Here is a 15,665-nt window from a genome sequence, read left to right on the forward strand (position 1 = left end):
TGCATTGGGAGGTGCGAGATCCAAGAAATAAGTTCTCATTGGAGTTTAGAATGCAAGTTTCAAGAGCAACACATAAAAATATAGTCAATGTTGTCTAGACATACTCATAGTGATGTAGAAGTCGTAGACTTTGTGCAAATTCACAAACCTCTGTCTCTGTCTCTCTCTCTCTCTCATAGACGGGAATTCCACACACAAACCCTATCAAACATAAATTTCACACACAAATCAATTATTTTTCATCTACTCCTATATTAACTTCATAACTAAAAGTTAGGAATACTCAACATTAAAAATGGAGAATACATAATTAATAAAATACAAATATAGTAAACACACAAAAAACATATAGAATATATATATTATCATATTTAAATATAATCAAATATATCAATGAAATTGATGTATATTTCATCAAAGAGTGAATTCAATTGCAAATCAATTATTGGGACGAGTTTCATTGATAGATGGTGCCCATCAGCAAGACAAGAATGACTAGATTATAGTTCCCCATTGCCCATTGCCCAATCTCCCCTCCCCCCCCAGCCCCCCTTCCCCATTGGGAGAATGGCACTAGTGCCATTCTCCATTTTCCAATGGGAGAATGGCACTAGTGCCATTCTCCATTTTCCTATTACAAAGCCAAAAAATTAGGTCATTACATTGGGACATTCCATTGGGAGAATGGCACTAGTGCCATTCTCCATTTTCCTATTCCTAGTGCCATTCTCCATTTTCCGATTACAATGGAGAATGGCACTAAACCTATAGATTGACATTCCAATGGTGGAATGGCATTGGTGCCCTTCTACCTTTTGTGAAGCCAAAATTTGTCATTAGGACATTCCATTGGGAGAATGGCACTAGTGCCATTCTCCATTTTCCAATGGGAGAATGGCACTAGTGCCAGTCTCCATTTTCCTATTACAAAGCCAGAAAATTAGGACATTCCATTGGGAGAATGGCACTAGTGCCATTCTCCATTTTCATATTCCTAGTGCCATTCTCCATTTTCATATTACAATGGAGAATGGCACTAAATCTATAGATTGACATTCCAATAATTCCAATGGTGGAATGGCATTGGTGCCCTTCTACCTTCTGTGAAGCAAAAATTTTGAATTAGGACATTCCATTGGGAGAATGGAACTAGTGCCATTCTCCATTTTCCAATGGGAGAACGGCACTAGTGCCAGTCTCCATTTTCCTATTACAAAGCCAGAAAATTAGGACATTCCATTGGGAGAATGGCACTAGTGCCATTCTCCATTTTCCAATGGGAGAATGGCACTACTGCCATTCTCCATTTTCCTATTCCTAGTGCCATTCTCCATTTTCCTATTACAAAGCCAAAATGTTAGGACATTCCATTGGGACATTCCATTGAGAGAATGGCACTAAACCTATGGATTGACATTCCAATAATTCCAATGGTGGAATGGCATTGGTGCCCTTCTACCTTCTGTGAAGCCAAAATTTTGAATTAGGACATTCCATTGGGAGAATGGCACTAGTGCCATTCTCCATTTTCCAATGGGAGAATGGCACTAGTGCCAGTCTCCATTTTCCTATTACAAAGCCAAAAAATTAGGACATTCCATTGGGACATTCCATTGGGAGAATGGCACTAGTGCCATTCTCTATTTTCCAATGGGAGAATGGCACTAGTGCCATTCTCCATTTTCCTATTCCTAGTGCCATTCTCCATTTTCCTATTACAAAGCCAAAATGTTAGGACATTCCATTGGGAGAATGGCACTAGTGCCATTCTCCATTTTCCTATTCTCCAGTGCCATTCTCCCATTGCCAAATTCACATGGAGAATGGCACTGGTGCCATTCTCCCCCCGCTACAAGGACAACTTTGTTGGTCTTATGAAATCCTTTGGTTGTAGTTTGTTCATAATCAATTTCCTGTCATCGTAATGAGAGGGGATGGCTACTATTAGATGCATGAATCAGGTCATGACGATGGTGAAAATAATTCATGCTTTAGAAAAAGTTTTATCAAATTGCTAAAATTTTTAGGGAAATAATTCATGCTTTCATGAAAATTTTGTATAGACTCATTCATGCTTTATAAAGATTTGCACCAATGCCCATTCTTCCCATCTAGAAGGACATGTTTGATGGTCTTATGAAATTCTTTGGTTGTAATTTGTTCATAATTAATTCTCCGTAATCATAATGACAGAGGATGGCTATCAGAAGCGGGGACAAGGTCATGATGATGGTGGGGAATGAAGTGGTTGGAATTGGTGGAGTGTGTGCAATAGATCCGGAGGCCTACTGTAGTGGTATGAAGATTGGGATAGAAAATGTATCGGTGATAGTGGAGAAGTCTATCAATAGTGAAATGCTCTTGCCATTTCCCACTATGGATGCAGTGCTTGTTGGTGAGGCAATTTGGAGCATTGTCAAGTGGCCTAAGGGCTCTCTAAAACATGTTGGTGATTCTTTAGATGATGCGGTAACTGAAGAAGCTGCACCAAGTGAGCCTGAGTGACCTTATGTGATGAGAGCAAAACAAAGACCGTGGGGGAAGGTGTGATCTTATATGTTTTCCCGGGAGACTCTATAAACTTTGACCTATTGGGTAACGATTGCATTGGTGTGGGTATTGAAAAGAAAGAACAAATTAGAGGAAGTGACTCAGGGTCTTCTATGCAAGATGTCGGCTCTCTCAGCCTAGTAAAGTGGCCCATCAAGTAGATTACCTTACTTGATGGAAGCCCATTGCAACAATATGTGCCCATGGACCACGTTGCTGGTATAAATGAGTTGGTCAATGATCAAATGTTGAAAAGGGACGATCCAACATCAAAGAAAAGAAGGTACACTTTCATTAACAGGGTGCCTAAACAAAGAGACCTCCAACAGCAATGTACAAAATGTCACTAGATTCGGTGCAGCAGGTTTCTTCCATCGATTGTTGTGGGAGTAGGTGTTGCCAACATGCAGAGCGAGATCTCTTAATGAATCTAAGGAAGAACTTTTGGGGCAGCTCCTTGGAGTCTCGTACAAACTTTATATACGATGTGTTGTCAACGGCTTGGCATCATGACTACACAGGGAGGATATGCTACAACTTCAGGATAAACAGTCGGGATGTCTATTGTAGAGCATGGTATGAGATGCATGGAATTCCAAGGACATCATTTTATTGATACAGGGAGCAATTTGAGAGTGGTGTGCAGCGATATGTGCATGGCAATTCAGGGATTGTGAGGAGGAGCAGGGAGCACATAGGTATGGGAAGGGCTCTCATTCAACACTTTGTGGATAATAGCACAGAGCATATGCCTCACAAGAGTAGAACCATGCAGGATGGTTCTAGAGAGACACAGCAAGTGATACCTGAAGTGTATAAGAAGATAGACGTCCTACGTGAGGTCAACGCTTCACTTAATCAACGTGGTTATCAGAGCCTATCCACATCCACATTTGGCAGGATTTGGAAATCAGACTTAAAAAATGTAGCCCTTGCTAAGACGAGTGAATTCTCCAAATGTAGCTTATGCAGCCGGATCAAGGCTCAATTGGCAGCCACAAAAAGTCAAGATGAGCGCAATTCACTGATGGAAGAGAGAAAGATGCATATGATACAGCAACAAAGTTGTAGGAACTTATACTATGCATGGCGTAGGTACTCCAAGATGGATCCAAAAAAGTATGTATGCATAATCCATGATAAGATGGACCAAAAAAAGACGGCAATTCCAAGACTTCGGGTGAGGTCCAAGGACACCGATTCTGCATGGCAATTACAGGTTTCACTCATTGGAATGATTACCCATGGGCATGGAAACGGTCATTATGGACACTTCACCCTCAATGGTTTGTGGCCATCTGATCCTAACCTGACGATTGGATCGCTCTCAATTTGTTTGCGCAACCTCGAGAGGATGGATATGCATGACCTTGGAGACCTTGCTATTAATGGGATTCCTAGAAGCAATGCTTGCCTTTTGAATGCTCTATGTTCAAGAAACGCTTTGTTCTAAAGGTGCACATGTTTCCACAAGTGGAGCTAGCTTGTCTGAAAATGTAGATGTCACGATCACAAATGCAAATCTAGAAACTGTATCAGAAAGTGGCACGAAGTCTGTCACGGAGGCCATGCCAACTTCCATTGCAAGGGCTACAGACACATGTGTGAATATTTTTCCGTCAAATACAAGAGAAAACCCACCCTCTTTAGAGGGGAGTGTTGCTATTGAGCCACCATTCCAAAAGTTGCCAGAGAACTTGCTACTTCAACTAGATAATTGTGGGTCTGAGAACAAAAATAGATACTTGTTTGCATACCTTTCTCTTCTTGTAGCAAGGGGCATTTTCAAGACAGTTCAATTGGGCTTCTTGATGGTAGGGCACACACATGAGGACATTGATGCAATGTTCAGCAGGTTTTCTGAGAGCTTGCGGGTGGGACAAACATTCACTTTCCCGCATCTGATGGATACATTCAAAAAATGTACATCATCTTCACCGGCACCATTTGTTCTTACATGGGTTCCTAACTTCAAGGATTATGTAGATGGCTACCTATGTGATGGGCAAGAAATGCTAGTTGGACATGCAAAGCCATTACAATTTCGATTTTACATGCAAGGTGACATACCAATGATGCAGTACAAGGTGCATTCAAAATCACCGAATTGGATGCCCATTGAAGGGGGAATCGAGCTATGGAAGAAAGATAGTGAGGGTCGATCATTGTTGCCAACAGGTTGTCCGGATATACTGCCAATGGCTGCATTTGTGAGAGATCACTTGCAAGTAATATCAGGGATAAAGGATTACATTAAGTTTTGGGAGAAATGTGCAAGTGGAAAGAATGCATCCTATGAGTCCTACATTAGGCCAGTGATAGACTATTGGAAAACCATGATCGGTGAGCTCGAACAGGAAAACATCTCAGAGATAGGAGTGTACACAGAGTTTTGGCCAAGAACACAATCTCCTGATGAGGAGGATGATATAGATGCTTGCATTAATGATTTCCAAGGCTATGAGGAATGGAATGATCACTATTGTGGGCCTCTAAAAGGTAAGCCGAGGGAAGAGTTTAGACCAATGGTGGATGTTAAGCAAGGTGACTTCGTCTTGGTGAGGCCATCAGATCCTATATACCCCATATGGCTTGGGGTTGCCATATCAAGTGCCGAGATGGATGCTGCTTCTCCTAATTTCAAGAAATTATTAATTCAGTATTGGGCACCATCAGTTAAGAGAAAGGGGCTCAATGATGCAGATGCCTATGTTGATTGCTGGAACAAGTAAAATAGGTTGGATCCACAGGTATGGGAGTGTATTGATGCAATTGTCTGGTCATGGACATCAAAATCCATAAATAGACCCAAGAAGATCAAGATTCCACAGAGCGTATGTATCAAAGCATAGGAGAGCTTGCTTGGTATCAGAGCATAGAAAATGGTGTCGATTTTCTCCCTCTTAATCTCCCAAACTTCCATTGTAAGGTGTGTTCTCATGTGCTGTTTCTCAATTGTTGTTATCTTGTCAATGGGTATTTGCATATTATTAATATGACAATTTTCAGAAGCTGACCTTCACCAACAACTGCTTTGTTTCTAGTGGAACTCACTATGCATGGTGTTTGTTAACACCACCAACTGGTGTTTATTAACACCTCAAGTAAAATATACATGTTGTCCCTAGACGGTGTTTATTAACACCACCAAATACATGATTTTCAAACTCTGCCACAAATGCTTTGTTCCGATTTTTATACGCAATGAACTGTTTCACAACCAATGAAGTTTTTCATAATCATTGGAATTCCAAATATTAGCTTATTCAATATTGGTAAAATTCCCACAATCAATGGAAATTTTCCCAAATTTAATGAAGCCTTTCCCAATTTTAATGAAATCCACCCAATTTCGAAATTCCCAAAATGCAACTTTTGTCCCACTTTATCTAATACCGTGTTTGTGTAGAGTAATGGTTAATGCAAACAGTTAATAGGTAGGGAGAGAAGAGATCTAACATGACAATCAAAGTAGTGGCAAAGAGACTACATGGTGCAGACCCGTGAGTAGAGAAGCTCTCACAAACAATTAGCCAATCACATATGCTGCGACGATAGATAATGAACCATAGGCTTAACCAATAGTGGACAAGCAGACACATGGACATCACAAGGAGAATTGATGATGTGGCAAATGCTAAGAAAGACCATGTATGTAGACAAGGGTGCAGAGGTGGACATGACATGTGGGTTGTCCCCATGTACACAAGGCAGTGCAAGATGGGGTGTGTATCAAAGAACCTGTAGTGTGACATGTGCCTGTGTTGCAAAGCTTGAGGAGGGGTCACCTTATGGACATCACTCATAGACCAAATATGGCTTGAGGAGGGGTGTTGAAACATATGGTGTGGCAAGCCATATGTGAGATTACCACATGGACAGGGTCCAAATGAGATATCCCACATACAAATTGGGTACTCATGGGTGGAAGCCATATAATGGTTTCAGAGGAGAGGAAGCTTGTATTGATGGATCCATTTTGGGGGATCGGGCTCTCTCGTGGGTGGCTAGGCAGTGGGATTAGGACCCCACAACTAACATGTGGCCCAATGAGCGTGGGTGCCATGTTTCTTTAGCTAAAGCATAAGATGAAATGCACTTCACATAATTGTATCTCAATAGGACCAAGTGGACCAAAGGAAGCATCAAAGAAACATCCCTTATCCAAAGTATACCACACATCTCCTTTTCTAATGTAGTTTATAGTTTTTTTTTCGTAATATAGTTTATAGTTAGCTATATGTGTGTACTCTATCTCTCTCTAGTTTTTTTTCGTAATATAGTTTATAGTTAGCTATATGTGTGTACTCTCTCTCTCTCTCTCTCTCTCTCTCTCTCTCTCTCAGAGTTCGCAATTGTGAACACAAACATATAGCCATGGAGATGAATGCACATTAATATAGCCGATGCTACCTCGCCCCATCCTTTGAGGTAACATTAAGGAACCCACTAACTTCCCCACCACCCCTCTTTAATAACCGCCATGGCACTCATATTCGCTTTACATCCATGTGACACTTGCCAATTGATAGCGATGTATTTACCTTAAGCACTAAGCAAAAGAATGATAGAATGGAGCATATGAGACACTGACTATAGCTAACCATCTCAAATTGAATGAAGGTAGTTGCATGAACTCTTTTTTGGTGCATATTTTTTATCGATCTTCTTCATGCACATGTCATGGGTGAAACAAGAACATGATCATCGAGACAAGTGCTTGATGATAACATGAATATGTCGACAAAGGCTAACTTAAATGTCGGAGTGAAGAACATTGTCATCCCTAAAGAATGTGATTATTAAAATGTGTGCCCTACACTGCATGAAACTTTGTTATGGTTCCGTAGGGAGTTATGTCAAGGATGGGAAATACGAGGGAAGTAAAGGCCTTATGACGTTATGGTAGTTTTGTGGGAAATGGGAAATTGAATGCCAAGGTGGCATGCTTGGGGGATTTATGGGAAAAAGGAAATTGTGAAGCATTTGAAGTTTGAAAATGACATAAGTGCGCATTTCTACCAAACAATACGATATTCACCATGGGAAATTAACTTTTCCCACGAAAACCTTTTTCCCACCATGTCATGACTGCTTTTAAGTCCCCCTCGAAATAGCAATCCATGGTTCCTACCGTACTTCTTATGTAGAGCCCTCTCTTATTGATTTGCATTTTCGTTATAGTGCCTTTCAAAAACGAAGGTTGATTTATTAACACTAGCTCTCCTACAGATAGTGCTTTAGGATTGAGTTGAGTGCAAGTTTTGTGATTATTCTTAGTTTTTTAGGAATTTTTATTAGGAATTTCCAAACCTACTTTTAGATGGCTATTGGCTTTTCAACTTTTAGCTTGTGTGTGGCTCTTGGCTTTTTATCTTTTAGCTTGTGTGTGCTTTTTAACCCACCCCCCCCCCTCCAACATGGCTATAAATCAATTCAGGGGCTCTACTCTCCCTCCATGCTTGAGCTCTCTCTAGAATGATTGTCTTGGCTTCCTCCAACTACAAGTCTTCAAGTCACTTCAAGCTTTCCAGTCGCTCATCCAGGTCTCGCGTGTTTGTTTGTGAGCAAGGTGCTAAAGCCGATTTGCCTGTTAACTGCTGAAGTTGTTGCCTGGAAAAAAAATTGATATCCAAAAAGCCGTTTGCCATGGAAAAAAATCCATTTCCCTGTTGAAATGGGCTTTATGCCTGCCAAACGGGCTTTATGCCTACCTAAAGAGATTGTTGTCTACTGGATCTGTTTAAAAAAATAAAGCAAAAAAAAACCCAAAAAGTCGACATCAAAACTTTGCAAGTATCATTCGTAAAACCTTCAAGGAAAAATAACGAGAGCGACTTTGAAGTCAGTGTGAGAGCATGCAAATAACTATAGAACCTTGGGAAAGCCTAATGGATCTTGCGAGTCCTCAAAGCGTTTAGTGCTTTCGTGCATGCATCCACCTTTGTTTTCATTGCGGCTCTTGCTTTCTTATTAACGTGAACTGTATGGCGTCATTCCTCCGTCGCAAGCAATCATACAGGGATGTTGCACGCCTACAAGCTCATGGCCTGGCCCTCCTTTTGGGCTACGAGTGTAGGCGTTGCTAAACACAAGGGCAAGGTGCTAGGATGGTTGCCTCTCCTCTCGTTGAGGTGGATGGCCATCAAGCTACACCGTGGATGGACGTCCAAGCGGGTGAATCTTGCAGAAGCGGAGCTAAGCGAGCTAGGAAGCAGCAAGGCTTATCATAGACATAAGCTAGATGGGCACCATCATGAAGACTGCGGGCCTGAAAGCTTGAATCAGGAGATCCACAATCAGCTCGGTACAAAGACGGATGGCCCTACTTATGCATCGCTTTTGAGGCGTTGCACCATTGCCAAAGCCATGTCTGAAGGTCAACGTGTGCATGAACACATAATCAGGGGTGGCTATGCGGGCAACAGGTTTCTGAGGAACCTTCTTGTCCAAATGTATAGCAAATGTGGGAGCCTGGATTATGCACGGGCTGTTTTCGACAAAACACTCAATCGGAATTTGTACTCTTGGACTATAATGATCACTGCATGCGCCCAGAACGGCCATTGGAAGGAGGCCTTAAAACTATTCTGTGCAATGCAGGCCGAAGGGTTGGAGCCAGACAAGATCACCTTGGCCTGTGTTTTGCATGCGTGTGCAGCTGTGGCAGCCCTAGAAGAGGGTCAAGACATCCATGCTATTATTGTTGGCAATGGATTGGAGGTGGATGTAGTTGTATGGAATGCCCTTGTCAATATGTATGGCAAGGGCAGGAGCATGGATAATGCAAGGGCTGTTTTTGCAGAGATGCCACTGCGGAATGTGGCCTCCTGGAATGCCATCATGGCAGCTTGTTCCCAGAATGAGCACGGCAAGGAGGCCCTGGAATTGTTTGATCAAATGCAGGTCGAAGGCATTACGCCTGACATGATTACCTTTGTCTGCATTTTGGATGGATGTGCCATTGTGGCAGCCATAGAACAGGGTCGTGAGATCCATGCTACTATTGCTGGCAATGGATGGGAGTTGGACGTAGTTGTGGGGACAGCCCTCGTCAATATGTATGGCAAGTGTGGGAGCTTGGATGATGCAAGGGCCCTCTTTGTGGAGATGCCAGTGCGGAATGTGGTCTCTTGGAATGCTATGATGGCATTGTGTGCCCACTATGGGCATGTCAAGGAGGTCATACAACTCTTTTGTGAGATGCAGGCAGAAGGCTTCAAACCAAACTTGATCACCTTCATCTGCGTGTTGGATGTGTCTGCCAGTGTGGCAGCCCTAGAAGAGGGCCGAGAGATCCATGCAACTGTATGTGGTAATGGATGGGAGTCAAATGTTGTGGTGGGGACAGCGCTCATCAATTTGTATGGCAATTGTGGAGGTCTGGATGATGCAAGGGCTGTGTTTGCAGAGATGCCATCACGGAATGTTGTCTCTTGGAGTGCCATGATCAAAGCTTCTACACAGAATGGGCATGGCAAAGATGCCTTCCAACTGTTTGGTCAAATGCAGGCAAATGGCGTCAAGCCAAACAAGATCACTGTCCTCTGTCTATTGGATGCTTGTGCTGGTATAGCAGCCCTAGAAGAGGGTCGAGAGATCCATGCTGCTGTTACTGGCAATGGGTGGGAGTCTGACAAAAGTATGTGGAATGCTGTCGTCAATATGTATGGCAAGTGTGGGAGTTTAGATGATGCAAGGGCTGTTTTTGCAGAGATGCCACCGCAAGATGTCATCCCCTGGAATGCCATGATGGCAGCGTGTGCCCAGAATGGGCATGGCCAGGAGGCCCTACTATTGTTTGGTGAAATGCAGGCCAAAGGCGTAAAGCCAGACAAGACAACCTTCATATGTGTTCTCACGGCATGCAGTCATACAGGTCTGATTGCTGATGGGAGGCAATACTTTGTCTCTATGAATAGAGATCATGGCATAACCCCTTTGATAGAGCATTGTGTGTGCATGATTGATCTTTTGGGGCGAGCAGGATTATTGCAAGAGGCAGAGCACCTAATTACCAGCATGCCAGTTGAACATGTGGCACAGGCATGGTGGCGGTTGCTTTCATCATGCAGAATTCACAGTGACGTGGAACGGGCTTTGCGTGCTGCCAATTCTATTTTTGAGCTAGATCCCGAAAATGCTTCATCATATGTTTTGCTAGCAGATATCCTTGCTGATGCTGGTAGGTCGGATGATGTAGGGAAGCTGAGAATTGCAATGATTGATAATGGCATCAAGAAAGTTTTAGGTTGCTATTGAACCAAGGTCAATACTATGCTGCATGAATTTTCTTGAGTGACACAGCTGTCCCCAACCTGCGTACAGCTTGGGTTTACTTCCCTTGAGTGGTGTGGACCTGTGGTGGGAGTGTCTATCAGAAAAGAACATGGGTTTTTTGGACAGAGGCCAGAGAAAGGGGAAAGTAGGCGATGAACACAATGCACCCTGAAAGAGAGAGCCTGTAGAGAACCTGCATCCTTACACAATGGTTTGGCACAACGGCATTCGTGACCGGAAAGTAAAAGCGCGCAACATTTGGGGGAAAAGAAGGGCAGGGGAGAGGGTGGGTTTCATTCACCTACCCCTGCTTCGTGGCAAACCTCTTTGCACTCCACTCCTTGAGCTCTTCATAGCAACCCGTCAACGAATAGTGATGGTTCCCCTCGGAACCTTGAAGACTTGGCAGTGGCCCTAGTCTTCACAGCAACAGCATACTGTTTGAGGGCCAGGCTCATGCATTTGGGGGAGCTCGAATCCTTTGTAGTTCGAGGTAAGCTGCCACAACAGTTTTTGTTAAGCATAAGCCTTTGGTGTTTGGGTTATTGCTCTGCCATGCCCGCTTGGGTGTGGGTCCTTGAGCTTTAGTCGCTTGCGGTTGAGCAGAGGCTCCCTCGGGTTAGTGTCTGGTTTGGACGGAGGAGCCACCTTACATAGGGAGAGAAAAGCCAACGTTGTACTCAGCCATTTACGAAGGATTTTACACAGTTCCATCAGCTATCTTCTCCCTCGTTTTGTCTTACGATGAAAGAAAGAAAGTGCCTTATGTCCAAGAGCATACACTGACACATGGCTGTCACCTAGGCACCTCATTTGGAGCACCACATAAAGATACTGACAGGTACATCAAATGGACACACAGTCAGCAAAGCCTCGATATGGTTGTGGGTCCACCTGTGGCCAATCTCTGTTGCATAGCTGAGCAAGATGACCAAGTACGGACGCCATTCTCATCTTGTGGCGCATGGGTGGCATATCCATGGATCCATATGTTACTGCAATGCCCATAGATCCATCGGGCTGCTGGGACTGCCATGTCATCCGCGGGGCTGCTACTTGATCCAGTGAATTGGGCTGTCACCTCATCCAAAGGGCTGTTGGGCTGCCACATTATCTAGAGGTTGTCAAGCCACCACTCCATTTGGAGGCTGTTGGGTTGCCAGATCATCCAATGGGTTGTTGCACTGTCACATTATCTGGGCTTGTTGGGCTGCCATGGCATATGGTGGGCTGTTGGGCTACCATAACATCTAGTGGGTTGGGCTACCAGTTGGGCGGGCTGCCAACTGAGGTAGGGAGTGCTCCTGTCCATCGTGGCCTCAAAGTCACCAAACAGGGAGGCCACACAATCCGGTAGGACCTCAAGCCAGCCATCCATCTGCTGAGGGACAAACAGGCTTGCTTGCAACCTCGAGCTGTTGGGCTGTCATGTCATCCAAAGGGCTACTTGAGGGTTTTGATCAAGGTACCTTCAAATTAGCTGACCTACATAGGAACGTCTTTGACAAACTAGTCAATGGGTTGCCATGTCATTCGGTTGGCTGTCGGGCTGCAACATCGTCTAGAGGTTGTCAAGCTACCACGCACTTTTCGGAGGCTGTTGGGTCGCCACATCGTCTGATGGGCTGTTGCACTGTCACATTATCTGGGGGTTGTTGGGCTGCCACGTATACAGTGGGCTGTCAGGCTACCACATCATCTAGTGGTGGTAAGGGCTACCAGTCAGGTTGCGAGCTGAGGCAGGGAGTGCTCAGTCCATTGGGATGTCAAGGTGACCAAAAGACCAAACAGTCTTGTGTGTAACCTCGGGCTGTCTCATGAGGTCGCATCCCATGGGCGATGTGTTGGAGACCAAGTGAATCCGCGAGGGTCAGCCAGTGAATAGTTCATCAGCCCTTGCCGATGAGCAGCTCATTACCCCCCCCCCCCTTTTCAATCCCACCTCGTCGTGTGAATGGGTGTGTATTGTTAGTGACCTGTTACCTATCTCTTCAAACCTCCATAGGGCTTGCCGCTTTCTGCCATGAATTTTCACTGGCTGATTAGTGCCAATGTACGTTTGACTCAGGCCAAATAGGTTGCACCAGACCCAATAATGCAAAATCTGCTCAAGGTCTTTATCTGCACCTCAATTAAAGACCAAGGCTGGCCTATGTTGGGGCTGATCCAGACACAGTTCCTTCGGTGTGTTTTTGGGTATAGAAACATGAAAGACCGGATGTACATAGTAAGAGGTTGTGGCATTATCTGTAAAGACGTTGAAGTGGCCACTTCCAGGTGCGCACAATATGCACTAAGGCTGTCATATCTTTCTCATGGGTCGGGTAATGGGTCTCACGATTGAGTAGCTTCTGGCTCTCATATGCCATTGGGTGATCAGACTGGGTGACCCGATTGCACCAAGACACGGCCAATTGGTACATTCAATCGCATCTGTATGCACCTGAAACGGGGCATTCAGAGTCGATAGAGCTAGGACCAATCCTGAGCTCACAGCAGTCCTCAAGTCATCAAAAGCTTTTTTACACCAATCGCCAGGGCTGCACGCTGGGGGTAAGGTTTGTGAGTGGGGCCATCTTTTATGCATACTTGTTGATGAAGGTTCTTTAAAGAGGCAAGTCCATTGAAGCTCCTCACTTCAAATGGACTGACACAGTTGGCTACTCGACAATTGCCTTGACCTTTGCCTCATCCATCAGTAGCTTCCCCTCATTCACCTTGAACCCAAGACAATGTACCATCCACATCGCCAAGGTGCGCGTCTACTCTTTGAAGTAAAGCTTGATCTCCTGAAGTATCTCAGTAACTTCCGTAGATGCTTTACATGGTCCTCAAGTGTATTGGAATACACAAATATGTTACCAAGATACATGACCAGAAGTTGTTAAGGAATGCAAGGTCTTCTCCTCATCCTCAGTGGCTATCTAGATCTCGTAGAAGCCAGAGTAGGTGCTGGTCTTCATGAACCACTTTGCATGCACAAGCTGTCAAACAATTTCCTCATGTTCTACAAGGGACACTGATTTTTCATGGTAAACTTGGTAGCCTTAGGTTGCCATCTTTTCCTTTACAAACAAAACCAGGGCACCATAAGGGGACTTGGAAGGCTACATAAACCTTGCATCCAGTAACTCCATGAACTGCCTTTTGAGCTCTACATTTTCTTCCCTATGTTGGTGGCTCCATCCTCATGTACACGTTAGTTTGGTGATCAATGCCATGTTTCGGAGGCAACGCTCATGGCAATGAATTTGGCATCACATGTATGGGCTACCTTAGCAAACCAAATAGCTAGTTGTAAGGACTGATCATCCAAATCTTCAGGCCTCTTTTGGATCACCACCAGGCACACACTGTGTGCCTTTTGGACTGCTCTCTTGAGTTGTACTGCTAGCAAGCAGTAGTATATGGGGCTACTTAGGTGTGCTTACTAGATGCTATTTCTCCTCATGGAAAAAGACCAATTTGCATTAACCCAAGTATCACTTTTTTAAGTCATCCATGGGGATCATATTCAATTCAGCCAAACAATTGGCTTTCATCCACGGTGATTGCCGCAATGTGTGCCACGTGTGCTACCATCACACCTTTAGCATTAGCAAGCATCATGGTCCTTCCAATGCTTGCCTCCACCCGTACTTCAAACTCTTTGGCCTTTTTTGAGGTCATAACAATGTGGGTGACTCCTATGTCATCCAGCACCTATGTTGGCCTTCCATTGATGAAGGTGGTCACATACAACAACCCACCTATCTCCTGCGAGTTTGCTATAGCACCAAACAATTGGAAGGATGTCATGGTCTTGATAGGGGTCTTTGGCATGACTCTTGGTCATGGGTTGCAAGGACTATTTTGTGGGATAGTCCTTGACACGATGAGGATCGAAACAGATGAAGCAATTAATCTTTTAGACTTGCATTAGCTCAATTAGGTCAATTGTTGCTCTTAATGTTTTGGACTTGTATTAGTTCAATTAGGTCAACTGTTGCTCTTATTATTCTGGACTGCGGCTTGCCTTTACCCTTAGAGTTGTCGAAGGGGTTGTTTGTGCAAGAGCATTGTTGGTTGCATTACCACAAGGCCTCATCCTCATGCGATTGCTATAAAAATGTCACATGCACCCCTGCACTTGGGTGGAGCTCCTCCTTAGTCCCCTTTGAATAACTTGACACTCACTCCCAGTGGCCCTCTGATCAGCCTCAACCTTTGGCATCAGTTCAGCCCTCTGGGAAGGTGTTCATGCAGCGCATCAGACGGGGAGTCAGGACAGTGAATGGAGTAAGGTTTGGGATGTGTTTCAATAGCTCTTTTCAGTTATCTTTTACAGTTTTATACAGCTCACTTTCAGCTCTATACTTCAGTCATCTCTGAGCTCTCTTCTAGTATCTATTACTCCTAGATTTCACTCTCTCACTCATGCAGTAACCCTGCATTCTGGTGGACAGCACAAGCCTCTCCCTTGCCTTGCAGAATTGTCCTACATCGTCAGTGAGGACAGCATCAAGGTCTCGGTATTGGTCAGCGTTGCCTCTCAAATCTTTGGGTCTACTATACGTGTGCACAGTGAGCTCTTCAGAAGTGTGTTTCCGTGCTCTCTCAAAGAGTGTTCTTTGTATTTGTCAGTTCTCCAAGTATAAAGCGAATTCTCCACATGGACCCAATCGGTTGTCGACTCTACTCTCTCTCTACCCTCATCTCCTTTCTCTCTCTATGGTGGATTGTGCTAATTCCTAGCTAAGGGTTTAAAGAAGGTCTTGCTGTGAATTACACGATCAGATTACCATTGCATGTTACAAAAAAGAAGATCATGGCGTCTTCTTTCCACAAGCATAATC

The 15,665-nt window shown here is 44.2% G+C and overlaps 1 protein-coding gene across 1 annotated transcript; it reads left to right on the plus strand.

Annotated features, from left to right (window-relative positions):
* The first annotated feature begins 8,688 nt into the window (after positions 1-8,688).
* On the plus strand, positions 8,689-10,812 carry LOC147899808 (pentatricopeptide repeat-containing protein DOT4, chloroplastic-like). The gene is made up of 3 exons (XM_087377087.1): positions 8,689-9,817; positions 9,902-10,192; positions 10,265-10,812. Exons 1-3 carry the CDS (start codon positions 8,689-8,691, stop codon positions 10,810-10,812), a joined length of 1,968 nt encoding a protein of 655 aa, XP_087233213.1.
* Positions 10,813-15,665: the final 4,853 nt, after the last annotated feature.

The sequence above is a fragment of the Dipteris shenzhenensis genome, chromosome 7 (genome assembly GCF_047967505.1).
Source record: "Dipteris shenzhenensis isolate YYH24624 ecotype China chromosome 7, Dip_SZ_1.0, whole genome shotgun sequence".
Lineage (NCBI taxonomy): Eukaryota > Viridiplantae > Streptophyta > Polypodiopsida > Gleicheniales > Dipteridaceae > Dipteris > Dipteris shenzhenensis.